Source organism: Vitis riparia, chromosome 6, assembly GCF_004353265.1.
Source record: "Vitis riparia cultivar Riparia Gloire de Montpellier isolate 1030 chromosome 6, EGFV_Vit.rip_1.0, whole genome shotgun sequence".
NCBI lineage: Eukaryota > Viridiplantae > Streptophyta > Magnoliopsida > Vitales > Vitaceae > Vitis > Vitis riparia.
Window position 1 is genome coordinate 5,292,627 of NC_048436.1, and position 14,632 is coordinate 5,307,258.

At 32.7% G+C, this 14,632-nt stretch overlaps 1 protein-coding gene and 1 pseudogene across 1 annotated transcript; both read right to left on the reverse strand.

The window, feature by feature from the left end:
* Nucleotides 1-2,967: 2,967 nt before the first annotated feature.
* On the reverse strand, nucleotides 2,968-4,706 carry LOC117915834 (annotated as a pseudogene).
* Nucleotides 4,707-7,904: 3,198 nt separating this feature from the next.
* On the reverse strand, nucleotides 7,905-9,975 carry LOC117916331. Its single transcript, XM_034832287.1, has 6 exons — nucleotides 9,818-9,975; nucleotides 9,599-9,724; nucleotides 9,089-9,508; nucleotides 8,865-8,994; nucleotides 8,676-8,754; nucleotides 7,905-7,953 (listed from the first exon to the last, which is right to left on the reverse strand). The coding sequence occupies exons 1-6, from the start codon at nucleotides 9,860-9,862 to the stop codon at nucleotides 7,905-7,907; spliced, it is 849 nt and encodes a 282-aa protein (XP_034688178.1). The 5' UTR covers nucleotides 9,863-9,975.
* Between the last annotated feature and the right edge of the window lie 4,657 nt (nucleotides 9,976-14,632).

Sequence of the window (14,632 nt, forward strand, 5' to 3'; positions counted from 1 at the left end):
GACTTTAAATTAAATTAGTAACTTAAAATTTATTACTTAATTCTTATTTTAAATATTAAAGTTATTTGATAAAATTAACTTAAAATTTATTCTAAATCATCAAATTAATATATTTATCATTATAAATTATTACTATAACAAACAAGATCGAGTAACAATGAAGGTAATAGAGTAGTAAAAGCAATCATTGAGATAAATAGAATAAAATGAGGTAAAAATGTAAAATAAATATGTAAACTTAAGAATAAATTAATTGTTTTTACTTATTACTTAAAATTGTTTTTTGACTTTAAGTCATACTATTAAGTTATTTTACCAAATATACTTAATTTACTTAATGACTTAAACTAAATTATTAAGTCATTTTAAGTTATTAAGTTGATTTACCACCCACCCACTAAGTCTTTCAAGATGTGCAAAAACACACATTTACACATCAACAACCTTTGAGGTTTTGGTGGATGGATTAAATATTCAAAACAAAGTCGGAGACCTAAGTTTCCACTTAATTGGGGTTAAATTGAGAATTAAAAAAATAGAGACATTATTCTTCATGTAAGGAATGTGCAGTGCATCCACATAGCTTATATCGCATTAAGAAGAAGAGGATAAGAAAACATCCTTTTCCTTTTATTTTTCATAATCCATACTACTAATGCGAATGATAATTTCAATGGAGGTGAATGTATGTTCAGAGTTCAGAGTGCCTCAGGACAGACCCATCTAAAAACAAAGCAAAACCAAACCCAAAAAAAGGGAACCTCGTGTTACATTACATCAAAACTAGTTACCATGACACTCGAGCCAGCCTGTTGTCGAGCATTTGATGATTCTCAATGCAATTTATCAAAGAAAGGACCTAAAATGTCCCCAAAATCCTATTGCATAGCCCAAGAAACACAATCCCATGGAAGAATTTCTGCCCACCATCCTCAACGTCAATGGTTGCATTGCTGTTCCAAATTGTCACATTAGGAGCACCACATCAGAATCTGTTCCCAATATGAGCTCGTCTATCTGCAATGTTCTGAAGTGCATCCCTGCTGGAATTTCCCACTAAAATTGTTGTAAGACAAATATAAAGAAGACAGATAATCTAACAAAGTCAGTGATATCAGGATCTCTGCGCTCAAATTCCGGAGGTTGAAGCTGAGGTCCAGTGACTCCAAGCTATTCATGCTGCCAAATACTACTCCGGATCATACCAGAGAGACTATTATGTGTAATGTTGAGCACAACAAGCTCCCTTGAAGGCCTATTTTGGGTTGAATGTTTCAGCAGGTTGCATGAGAGATCCATTCTGTTACAGCAGTTTATTTTTTTGATGTGTAAACCTTTTTTTCTAAACTTAGCTCCGAAGGCTTGGGACCAGAAACCAGGGGGAAAAGAGACTTATCCCTAAGCCAGTGAATACTCAGTGCTAGGAGTTGGGCCATAATGACGTTAAGAAAGGAAGGGCTCCATTCAAATTATTGCCACTAACAACAAGGTTTAAAGGTTCAGAATCTGGCTGATGAAATCAGATAATCTTCCCATGAGAGAATTGATAGCCAAAAGAAGATATTGAAGAGAGGAAATTTTGCAAATTGTATCTGGAATAAGACCAGCCAGAAAATTTTCAATCGAGATAGAACTCAAAGGCTTTTTAAGTTGAACAAAGACTGTCAAAGGGTAATGAAGATGCAACATTTCTAACCTTGAAGAGTTTGTTATAGAAGAAGGCAAAGACTCATGAATTCCACAATGAATTGCAGTCAATTGAACCTATGAAGTGGCTTTGGCTAATGAAGATAGGATTGATCCAATAACTTGAGTAGATTGAATATCAAGTCTTTCCAGATGGATCAATGGGGCAGCAAGCATTGAACCTTGATTAATGTTAATATTCAAATTTTACTTACATAGAGTTCTTGCAATTGAGAAGGGTAAAAATTGATCCATGCAGATTAGCGCTAGAGAGATCAAAAACAGAAAGAGCAGTGAGATTTCACAGCTCATTTGGGATGGCTGATGTAGGAGAGTTAAAATCCATTTTCATGGAATAGAGATGATGCTGACTGGTTTATCGGACTATGCCATAAACTGCACGATTGGATAGGCGAAACAATTAGAGATCTGAAAGAGTTGATATCAGTTCACACCATTTGGACAACAGCAAAGGCTTGGAAAGATTAGTACCACTCAATCTTTTTTGCCAGAGATTGTGAAGCCCCGGCAATCAATCTAAATTGAGGAAGAAACATTGTCAAAATAGATGTAACCAGATGGGGAACCAACTGTCAACCTCAATGATGTCAAGTTATACTGAACAGATATCACATCTGATATCTTCAAGGAATAAGAAAAGTCTAACCATCTTAGGGAAGTGAGTTTGAGGAATTTTTTAGGGAAAACTTTGACTGATTCAATTAGGAGTAAATACAGATGAGAATAGGTCAAACTACTTTTCTGCAGAATAATTTGATATGATTAAATAGTATGGTTTCACGAACCAAAGAACTAAAAAGAAAATTGCTTAGCATTAGCTGCAGCATAATATTTCTCAATTCATGATGCAAAGAGGTCACAAAAGTTGGTCTTGATATTGTACATGTTCGCTCCCATCTACACCAATGCAATAGCTTCCCATCTACACCAATTCCTCCATGTACTTTGGAGGAATTGTTAATTAGCACAATCCAAGCCAAGATGTAAAAGTGGTTTGATGGCACCTGAGCCAGACTAAGGGCTTGTCTGGCTAGCCTCATCAAACCTATCTAATTTAGGTTTGGGCCTCATCATCTTTGAGATTTTATTTTTTTGATAAATAAGAGTATTGTATTACGAAGTGGATAGCGGCCCAAGATGTATAGGAAAGAGACACTCACCCCCTTGCTATTAAAACAAAAAATTGTTCAATAAAATATACAAAAAAAAAAAAAAAAACAACCCCTCCCTCATCGGGAACCCACCCATCAATGAAATCTATTAACGTCGAAGGACCATCATCTTTTATAAACAATTTAGTCTCCCACCACAATAAATATACAAAAGAAGCTTTCAGCCTTTGGCTGGACAGCGCACCGTCTTTAAAGGCATTTCTATTCCTTGCCTTCCAAACTAATCAAAACAAGTATAAAGGGTCCGCTTCCCAAATTGTCCAACGCTTTTTACCCACGAAAGACTCCTTCCATCCCAAGAAGATTTCTCTAACCGAGGAAGGAAACACCCAAAACACTCTAAACAAAGTAAAGCACAGCTTCCACACATCCCTTGTCTTTTCGCAATGGAAAAGAAGATGATCAATGGAATCCTCTTATGCTTGGCAAAAATAACATCTATTTGCTGAAGCCCAACCCCTCTTTTGAATTTGATCCAATGTTGGAACTTTTCCCCATGAAGCTTCCCAAGCAAAGAAGCTTACTTTTGGATTGAGGATCCAACACTTAATAGTGACTTGAATTCTTCAAAAGATGAAAGCCATAGAGAGGAATCAGTACAATAAACCAACAAAGAAAACCAAAATTTCAAGAATAATACAACCTTCACCAAAACAATAAACAGAAAAAGCATGAAAAACATAAATAAAAAGGGAGAAATTGGTTCTCATATAAAAAAAATCCCAAATAAACAGCACCATCTATCCTGATAAATTATCTCTAGAGACAGAAATGCATAAGATTTGCAAACCAAACCAAGATTCCATATATCCCTTAACACTTGAAAAGGGATCACCATCCTGATCTAAAATTAAGGACTTAAAAAGGTAAAGAGCCTGAAAAATCCTTCCTTAATACAATAAATCAGAAGAAGAAAGCCCAAAACCAAATACATCTTAAACCCATACCTGCAAACATCCATTCATGTGAAAACTTGAAACAACCTTCCATTTTACCACCTATTGTCAATGCATGAAACTCGAATAAAAGAAAGGTTGCTGATTAAAAGTTTCCTTTAGAGAATCCCGTACCAATAAAACAACAACAATAGGTCATAAATTAACAGTTTACAAGTAATCGAATCCATAAATCCATCCCCATCCACAAGCATAACGGCTTTAATTGACAATTCAGCATACAAGTTCCAATTGTGGACAAATCCAAAGCTCCATGAAATTCAGAATCCTCACAAACTACTTATCTTTGTTGAGCGAGACGCCGTACTTCTCCTGCATCTTAGCGAGCTCGTCCTCCTTCTTCTTCTGACCGAACTTCTTGCTCATCTTGGCCTGCTGATAGTAGAGAACAATGAGGTACCGATTGGCGACGTTGAAGCCGGAGAGGTGGTCGACGCCGGTCTTGGCATAGTAGATGTCCTCGTAGACAACGAAGGCGGTGCCGCGCGTGTCCTTGTTGGTGCCGATTTGGATCTGGCGGATGGCACCGTACTTGCCGAAGATGTCGTACATCTCCTCGCTGGAGATGTTGAATGGCAGGTTGCGGACTTAGAGGACCCGGTTCACCTCCGGCGGCAGCCTCGTGTTGCCTTTTCTGAGGGAGATGGTCGCCATGGCGGTGCTTCCCGGCGGTTAGCAGGTGGTTTCCGATTTGGGTTTGGGTTTCGCCCTAGGAGAAATTTTTCCCGCCCTAAATACTATGATTAAATATTAAATACATATAATATGATTATTTAAATTCCTTTAATATGCTATAAATGGGTGTATAAAAAAAAACCTTTAATATTTCTTATTCCTTGGGTAAAATTGTAATTTCGTTAAAACATAATTGCAATGATAAGTTGATTTCAATGTGACGACCATAAGCGTGAACATCGTCTCAAGTTTGAACAACCTCGAAGATTAGTCCACGTGCCTAAAAATGTAGTACAATTAATTCAGGAGTACAAAAATATGTACTACTTGATCTCCAAAACTCAGATCATGTGCTTCTATGGAGTACGTACTGCATTTGAAAATTGTGATATATATGCAGTACACTTGACCCAGTTGTACTCTATTAAGTTGCCTTATATAACACCAGATCACCACCTCTAGTTTTGAGGGAGAAGCTGGACGACGAAGCTCTGCTATGCTGTGGAGGTGTCCTACAGGTGTGACCTGAGAATCACATGCCCGCACCACCCATCTTTGCTCTCATGTGTTCTCAGGTCGCCCCTGCTGGACTCCCCTCCACCGCTGGATTGAATGGTTTGGATCTGATCTTGGGCCCGAACGACGCCGTTTTAATCAGAGACAAAGAGGTATTTATTTGTCTGTTTATTTATTTATTTATAATATTATAAGTTTTAAACCGTTTAGGCAAAGGATAAAGGGTTATTTACCCAAAATCACTTTTTGGTACCATATCCACTTGCTAATAAGAGTAAGACAACATGCAAAATAAATAAAAAAATTAAAGAAAACCAATTCTTATACCCAACTGGTTGCCATGGGAACTAATCCCATGCAACACACATTGTTAACATCTATTACAATAACCAAAACCAATTATAAAATCATGTTTAATGTAATTATTTTGTTCTGGGAATTTTTTTTTATGAAACAGAAAAGTAAAGGAAATTTTGGAAAAAGAAATTGCAATTTATTTATTTTTGTAATATAAAGTGATTAAACCCAAGATTTAAAGATAAAAATTAAATTTAAAATAAACAAAAAAATTCAAAATAATTTGGTGATATAATTTATAAATTAACGAAAAGTAAATTTAATTTATTTTAACATCAAATAATTTGTTGACAAATTTGGATGAATATTTGAAGTGTGAAAAGCAATATAATTGGTTTATGAAGTTAAAAAAAATGGGAAAAAATAGAAATAAATTTTTAAAAATATATATTAATTTAAAATTAAATTATTTGTGTACTAATTATTAATTGAGAAATATATGACTAAATTATTTTTTAGCGTTTAAATTGAATTACACAAAAAAAATTGGTTGAAATATTGAAATTATGAAAAAGGTATAATTAGTAACAATATGGAAATCTAAATCCCTTGCTAATTTTTTTTGTAAATTTCCATTTTGAATTTTTCAAGAATCCATTTAACGCTCTCAAAATGTACTGAACTTATCTAAACAATATCTAAGTCATATGAAATCCCAATTTAAAAAAAAAAATCAAAGAAGTGGAGAGTAGGGAGGGCACGAAGAATGTGAGATTCCTAACATTCTTCGTACCCTTACTAATTTGTTAGTACTTTTAGATTTTGATTTTTTCGGACATCATTTAAACACCCACTAAGTGTAATGAATAAATTTACACAATATCTAAGTCATACGAAGTCCCTAAACATTTTTAACTCATCATATAAGTGGAGAATGGAGAAGGTACGAAGAATGTGAGGATTCTTCACATTCTTCGTACCCATGTTAATTTTTTAGTATTTTTGGATTTTGATTTTTTTGAATATCATTTGAATACCCCTTAAGTGTAATGAACTCATTTAAATAATATCCAAGTCATACAATGTCCCAAAAAAATTTTCAAACATCAATGAAATGGAGAATCGGGAGTCCTCACATTGTTCGTACCATTTCTAATTTTCAAGTATTTTTGGAGTTTGATTTTTTCAGGGATTATTTGAACACCCCTTAAGTATAATGAACTCCTTTAAACAATATCCAAGTCATCTGATGTCCCAAAATTTTTTTAAAATATCAAATAAGTGGAAAATGAGGAGAGTATGAAGAACGTGAGGATTCCTCACATTCTTTGTACCCTTGCTAATTTTTTAGTATTTTTGGATTTTGATTTTTTCGAAAATCATTTGACCACATTCTAAGTGTAATGAACTTATTTAAACAGTATCCAAGTCATATGAAGTCCCCAAAAATTTTTAAAAGTTCAAAGAAGTGGAGAATGGGAAGGAAATTCCTCACATTCTTCATATCATTGCTAATTTTTTAGTATTTTTGGATTTTGATTTTTTCGGAAATCATTTGATCACTTCCTAAGTGTAATGAACCTATTTAAACATTATCTAAGGCATATGAAGTCCCAAGAATTTTAAAAAAATTCAAAGAAGTGGAGAATGGGAAGATACGAAGAATATGAGGGTTCCTCACATTCTTCATACCCTTCCTAATTTTTTAGTATTTTTGGATTTTGATTTTTCTAGAAATCATTTGACCACCTCATAAGTGTAATAAATATATTTAAACAGTATCCAAGCCATATGAAGTTCCCAAAATTTTTAAAAAGTTCAAAAAAATGGAGAAATGGGAGGGTACGAAGAATGTGAGGATTTCTCACATTCTTCGTACCCTTACTAATTTTTTAGTATTTTTGGATTTTGATTTTTTCAGAAATCATTTGACCACCTCCTAAGTGTAATGAACCTATTTAAACAATATAACAGACATATGAAGTCCCAAGAATTTTTAAAAAGTTCAAAGAAGTGGAAAAATTGGAGGCTACAAAGAATGTGAGGATTCCTTGTCAATCAACATGACCATATGTGGAGATGGAAATGATAAATATTAGAAAAGTAACAAATATCATAATAATAATTTTTTTTCATTGCTCATGTGGATGTCTTTGTACAAACAGTAGCCAAAATGGTTTGTTTTTCTCTGTTTCCCTCGTGTAAAATTAAATCACATGCTATTTCTTGACGTATTTTAACAGAATTACATAAGTTGGAGGCCTTCATGGAATATCCATTTTTGAATGTCTGCATATGTTTAATGACATGCACTCCACAGTCCTACCTAAGAAAAATATAAGAAAAGCAAAACAACTTATTGAATGGATGTATTCATACGAATCCATTATCTTGGGTCAGAATCGAAGGAGCCCAATCAATGGAGAATTGGAAGACATTTTTCCCTATGTCATACAGTTTGAAGAACATTTGACAAAAGTCAACCTAATTTATTTTGAAAGTGTTAATAATTGTGGAAGAGAAAAAAAAAAACAAATTAAAAGGAAAACAAATAGCTGAAAGCATACCACTATTTTGACACTCATAAACCGGAATTCGTCTCGACTCCTTGATCGCAATGAATCCAAAATCTGGATATGAGAGTTTTAAAGTCAATGACGCAAAGATACCAATGACCAGGGCAATTGTCATGCATTGGAATAAATAGTTGTAAAGTTAGAAAAACAATATCTATGAGTTAGGGCACAAAATATCTACTTTATTGTAAATGAAAACAATATCTACTCTAAATATGATATATGCAATTAAACATTACAAATAATTACTAACTTTTTCACAATCATCCAATTCGTTGATGTACTTACTCACGATAGATGTTTTTCTATCAAAAAAATGATGACTCTCGTACAAACTCATTTGCTAATAATACAACATAATACGAACATTAGTATATTGTACTTAATATGTAAGTAAACAACAAGAGAAATCTAAGCTTATTGAAAATGTCGTGGGAAGATAGCATCTTATACTTCGTATGCCTATGAATTGTCTCTCAAAATAATTTAGTTTTGATGCTTCTAGATTGATTACATGTTGTTAAACAATAACTTCAATAAATTTATTTAATTAATAAAGCACGCATTTGATATAAATGAAGTAGGTACTTACAACATCCAACAAATTTTGTCTAGGACGTAAGCACTCAAAATCTCCACAAACTCCATGTTCATGATCAAAGTCAACAAGAAGCTCACTAAAATAATAATATGTTAAAACATTCTTGATTAAATTGGAAAAATATGAAGGCTAAAATTGTAACAACACATCTATGAATGTTATAGACACTACAAACCTTTTTGACAATGCTTTATTGAAATCATAATCAGCAACAAGAGATTGAAGTACATTGAATGATTGAGCATCCACCACGTCTTCATGAATGGACATGGAGATTGACTAAATTGAAAACAAGACATAATTATTAGCTATATATATTGAGTATAAAAAATAAGAACATAATATTAAACTATTTGTATCATACCTCTAATACTTGACGCTTTCCCATCTTCCTTAAATTGTATACAAAGGGGGAAACCTTGAATTTGCTTGGTTTCCTTTCTACGTGTTTTCATGACATGCTCGGGAAAACCACATAGTGCTCGTAATGGTTCCTAATATGAAAAATGTCATTAATATACATCTATTTACTATGTAATGGTTAAGTAGTTGTAAAGAAAATAATTTTTTCTTTTATATGATACATACCTTTCCATAATCTCTTCTAGTTCTTTTGATTGGAAATGGTAAAATATCTACATTTTTGTCCGGAATGATATGCACTTCAATTGATATAGCACATGCATCTTCATTCTTTCCATTCAAATCCTCAGTGCATAACTTGTCAATTAACAAAGTGTGAACATAATGTTCATTTCCTTTCTTATTATCCTCATCTTTCAAACTTCTCTCGCATGAGAGAATGTGATTCTTCATTCCCTCCTCGTGCATTCTCAAAGATTTTTCACTTGACCCAAGAAAGAGATCTTTCAATGTAGTATATTTCTCCTCAAATTCAGTAAAAACTTTTTCACAACTACTACTACTTGCACCATGAGACAAATCAATTAGATGTGTCTTTAATTGTTGAAAGGTTTTATTTATCTCCATTAAGCTCCCACCATCAACCTAGTGATATATAGGAACTCGATTAATAACATCATAATACAAGGGTTCACTACTAATATTGATACTCACAATGAATATTGTAAAACTTACTCGTTTAATAACATCTTTGTTTGGATTGATTTCAAATTTTTCATCCTCCTCATTCTCACCCTCTATTGTCATCGCATTTCCATCCACGCAATCTCTTATCTCATTTTGTATCACCCATATTTTGACCTATAATATATTCATCAAAATATAACATATATCAGATTTAAAATCACTAAAAACTTAAACCAATATTAAACGATTTTTTAAACTATAACTTACATTGTCATTTGCATAGCCACCGAGTTTTTTCAATCTTTGTTTCATATCCAGCACTTCATCATCTCCCCAAGCAATAATCCGAGCAGAAGGTCGAGTATATAGCGGTAGAAATTTCTCTTCGAACGATATATGCTCGTGGTAGAATAACCGCGATTATATTTTACATAGATATATAGTTAGTTCACAAATTTTATTATAACAAATTCGAAATTCACTATGATGTAAATTATGTACAAGGACATTACCATTAAAAACAATAAGCAATCGGAAACCCCACTTTGTTGTTTCCTCTTAAACTCTTCAATCCCGTGCACAAGATAAGACAACATATATTCAACCCAATTTCATCTTCTTTATTGAATCGATGTCTTCCACAAGATGTAAAAAAAAATGTTTCACAAAAAGCTTCATTGTTAGGCACAATAATGCACCCAACACAAATAATACAAAATGAACTTTGAAATCGTTTCCACCTTCTTTATCCTCCCTAATTTGATTTTCTAATATCACTAATGGCAATCGCCCCTTTTTATCACAATATTTTTTACATAAATCATTCTTATGGCTAACATCTTTGTTCATGTCAATCTCCAACCCTCTTGCCCTCAATCCCATAATAAATTCAACATCAAAGGAGGATAATTTGATACAAATATTATACAACTCTAACATATAAGTGTTCGGATTGAAACTATTTATCAACCAAAGACATAATCCATGATCAATTTTCCTACATCGAAGTTGCAAGAGGCTACCAAATCCTATTTCTTCTATAGTTGTTTTTTGTTTTGGTTCTAATTCTTCAATAACTCTAATCACTCGCTCGAGTGAGCATCAAGTTTGAAGATATAACTGAAAAGATACACACACATCAAACATGTTTACATTAATATAATTTGCAACAAATACAAAAGTAATGAAATTTTATATTCATTACAAAAAAATTACCTTTGGACCCACACCCTTTTGAAATGAATATTGTTTTGAACTTTCTTTTGACTTTGCCATGAAATCTTCTTTTTCTACTTTGAAAGTGCATTCTACTTCTTGCCCAATTTTTTCCTCAACTATATTAATTGGTCACTTACTTTAAATTCTAATTTTAAAATGTAATTATATTAGCCACAACAATATTACTCCTTACATCATCATTTATCTTCACTCTTTTATCCTTCTTTTTTATCATGACCAATTGATCGTTACTACAAAACAATTTCAAAAAAATATAACTATAACAACAACAACAACAAAAATACATTAAAAAAACATTTTTTTTTTTACATATTTCTATTTTCCCTTACTAGTAATGTATTCAAGCTCCGATAGGCCTCTTTGGATTTCTAACAACATCAACACCATCGCGTTCGCTCCTAAAAATTAAATCAAATCATTAAAGTCATTTTTTATAATATGATTTCAGATATAATAAATTAATCAAACATACTTTTACCACCACATTATCTCAACATAAGTTTTTTTTACATTTCAATAAATTTTATATTCATATCTTACTACAATCAATCAAATACTAAATAAAATACAAATATCATTACCACTACAAAATCCTCCCTAAATCTCTCTACATTTTAAATGGTGACAAAATTAGCATATAAATTTTTTTCAATGTTCAATTATGGATCTAACCACATTATTTTTCATTAATGTGATCAATCCATAAATCTAATAAAAAAAACATGAAATCTAAGGGATACAATATTGTAAAACACATTATCAATACTCACATTTTTTTTTCTTAATATAGAACTCGGCAAATAATTACAACACAACCGCCTTTTGATTAACAAAAAAATTGTGTCCTTTTCAGCTTTCTTTCTCTTAGTACTACACGTCGACTTCTTCTTCTTCCAGCTACGTCTTCAATTCGGGTCTTCAAACCACAAAATTTAGAACCTGAAAACACCTCTTAGACAAAATATCAAATATGAAGAAAATACAAGGGTTATGGAAAGGAAATGAAGAGCGGGAATATCACACTCTTTACTTCAAACCCCGAAAAAACCCCAAATGTGAAAAATTAAATATGGACATAAATAGAGAGGGATACGGAGAAAAGAGAGAACTCGGAAAGATGCCACCCGAAACAGCTAGAATATCTCACCCAAAAACACCCAACAACATGAAAACATCCAACAATACACGAAGACAACTGAAAACACCCGAAAATAACAACTGGTGGAGATGAGCAGAAAACACAAGTACCCGGAGAAGAGCCAAGTATGGAGAAGAGAGGAAAATATGGGGAAACTCGACAAAATGGAGAAATAACAGCTACCCGACCTGGCTGTGGAGGATGAGTGGAGAAGATACCAGATGAGGAAGGGAAAACGGGGAAAATGGGAGAGAACAAGAAGGAGAACAACCACCCGATCCAACTATAGAGGATGACTAGAGAAAAGAGCAAATTAGGTGAGAGAAAAACGGGAAATGGGTGAGAGAATAGGGTGAGGAACAGTTACACGGCCAGCTATGGAGGAGAAGAAAGCAAATTAGGGAAGGAGAAACGGGAAAAAGATGAGAGAGAGAGAAAATAGGTAGTCATTTTTTTTTCCCCTTTTCATTTGGATGGCTGAGATTTAATCTGTTTCATCCAACGGTTGAAAAAAAAAGCGAGGCATGCTACCTCCAGAGGCACTATAGAATTCTCCAAGGATAAAATCTGATCGAGATTTAAGTTGACCAACCAAAATGTAGAGAATATAAGGGTTTGTTTGGTTGTTGTTTTTGAAAACTGTTCTGAAAAACAATTTTTAGTGTTTTCATAAGAAAAAAAAAAAAACATGTTTGGTTTAATTAATAAAAAAGTTTTTTAGAATAAGTAAAACAAAAAACATGTTTGAAAGTTATTTTTTTAATTAATAAATTATTTTCTTTCATTAACTTGATATTATAAATATATAAATAATTTTTTTATGCACAATTTATTTAAATTTTAAAAAAAAATTATTCCATTTTGAAATTTTTACACTAGTTATAATTTTTTTAAACAAATGATGACTTTGTAACATATGTAAGTATATTAATTTCAATCATTTAAGGAAAAAGAAAGGGCTTGCGGATGAGGGTGTGGTGATTGGGTGGAGCTCACCTTCATGGAAACACAAAAAACAGTTAAGAAAATACAAAAAGAATGAAGAGAAAACACGAAAAACAATCTATTCTTTAAACAATGAAAAAAAATGAAAACGTCTTTTTATTGTTCTCAAAAAAATAGTTTTTGATAACATAGAAAACACAAAAAACAAAAAAAAACATCTAGGGATGGCAACGGGGCGGGTTTTTTCAGGTACCCGCCCCGCCCCTAATGGGACGGGGTTAAAATTTATTAAACGGGTTTGGCGGGTATGGGATTTTTTTTTTTAACCCGAGGCAGGTTCGGGGCGGGTTCAGGTACCCTCCCCGCCCCGTCCCGTTTACATATAAAATTAATTTTAAAATTAATTTAATTTAAAATTTAATTTTACTATTTTTAATATATATATAATAATAAATTTTTTTAATAAAATAAGTTATAAAAAATATAATAATTTTATTATTTATAAAATATATTTATTTTAATGTAATTAAATAAAAATAAAAATAAAAAGCTAAATGGGACGGGGTTGGGATGGGGGTGACCCGTCCCGAACCCGCCCCGTTGCCATTCCTAAACACATCTCCTTCCCTAAACATGTTTTTAATGTTTTTTGTTTTCAAGAACAGAAAACAGTTATTGAAAACAACAATCAACCCAAGCCTAAAGCTCTAAATATGCCACATGAGAAGTTTAAAATTTTCCTTCAAAAAACAATATTAAAAAAAATATTTTCATATTTGATTTTACTAAAAAAAAATACAATAAATAAAAGGGTTTATTACATGTTAGCCCTCAACCTATACCGTGTTTTGCACATTGCCCCCTCAAGTTTAAAATTGAGCAATGTACCCTTCATATTTTTAAAATTGCATGCAATGTGCATTTTCTGAATCACGATGTTATATTTTTTTACAAAATGACATGTGTTCTCTTCGTGATCAAAGGCAAAATGATCATTTTTTTAATAAGTAAGGAAAAAAGAGTCATTTCATTTTAAAACCCCAAAACCCTAACCCAACCTTTCTTCTTTCTTTCTTCGTTTTCTATCACCACATTTTCTCGGCAACCAAACAAGCTTAGATTAAAAGAAAAAAAATCTGCTTGACCTAGCAATTAAAGCATTAAATCAAAATATTATCACGATCCAAAACAACCAAATTCAAATCATCAAACAAAAAATGATCAAAAAACAATATAAAATCCAAAAAAAAATCAATTCAAAATTCAAATGACAATATTATCAAATTCAACGAAAATGCTTGAGAAACAAAAACATGAAAATGGAAACTTTTCTTAAGCATTTCTAATCCTTTCTCTCATTTAAATTTCCACGATGAAAAAAAAAAAAAGATTTAAAGAAATTGGAAAATATAGAATTTGGCAAGTTTGAAGCAATTGGTAGATTAATCGTGTGGTGAGGTAAGTTTCATAATTGTGGGCAAAATTGGGGAGGAATTTATTGACGTGGTCGAATATTTGAAGAGCGAGGCCGAGGTCGAGGTTTTGCAGGTGTTTGGGGGAGGCATTGGGGCTAGGGTTTGATTAGGAGAGTGACGGTGTAGGATTTGAGGAGGGTGGAGTCCCCAATGGCAAGGTGGTGGTGCGATGGGTGGTTGGTGAAGGGATCCACGACGACAAAGGCAGAACAACAAACGAAGATTGAGGGGAGGAATGAACATATGAAAGAGGGAGGGTTAGGGTTTTGGGGTTTTTTTAAATGA

Coding starts and splice junctions, on each gene's coding strand:
- LOC117916331 (XM_034832287.1), bottom strand. CDS start 9,862: ATGAAACAAAGATTGAAAAAACTCGGTGGCTATGCAAATGACAAT. Junction 8,755..8,864: donor GAAAGCGTCAAGTATTAGAG/GTATGATACAAA, acceptor CCATTCATGAAG/ACGTGGTGGATGCTCAATCA. Junction 7,954..8,675: donor AATAAAGCATTGTCAAAAAG/GTTTGTAGTGTC, acceptor TCTCATATCCAG/ATTTTGGATTCATTGCGATC.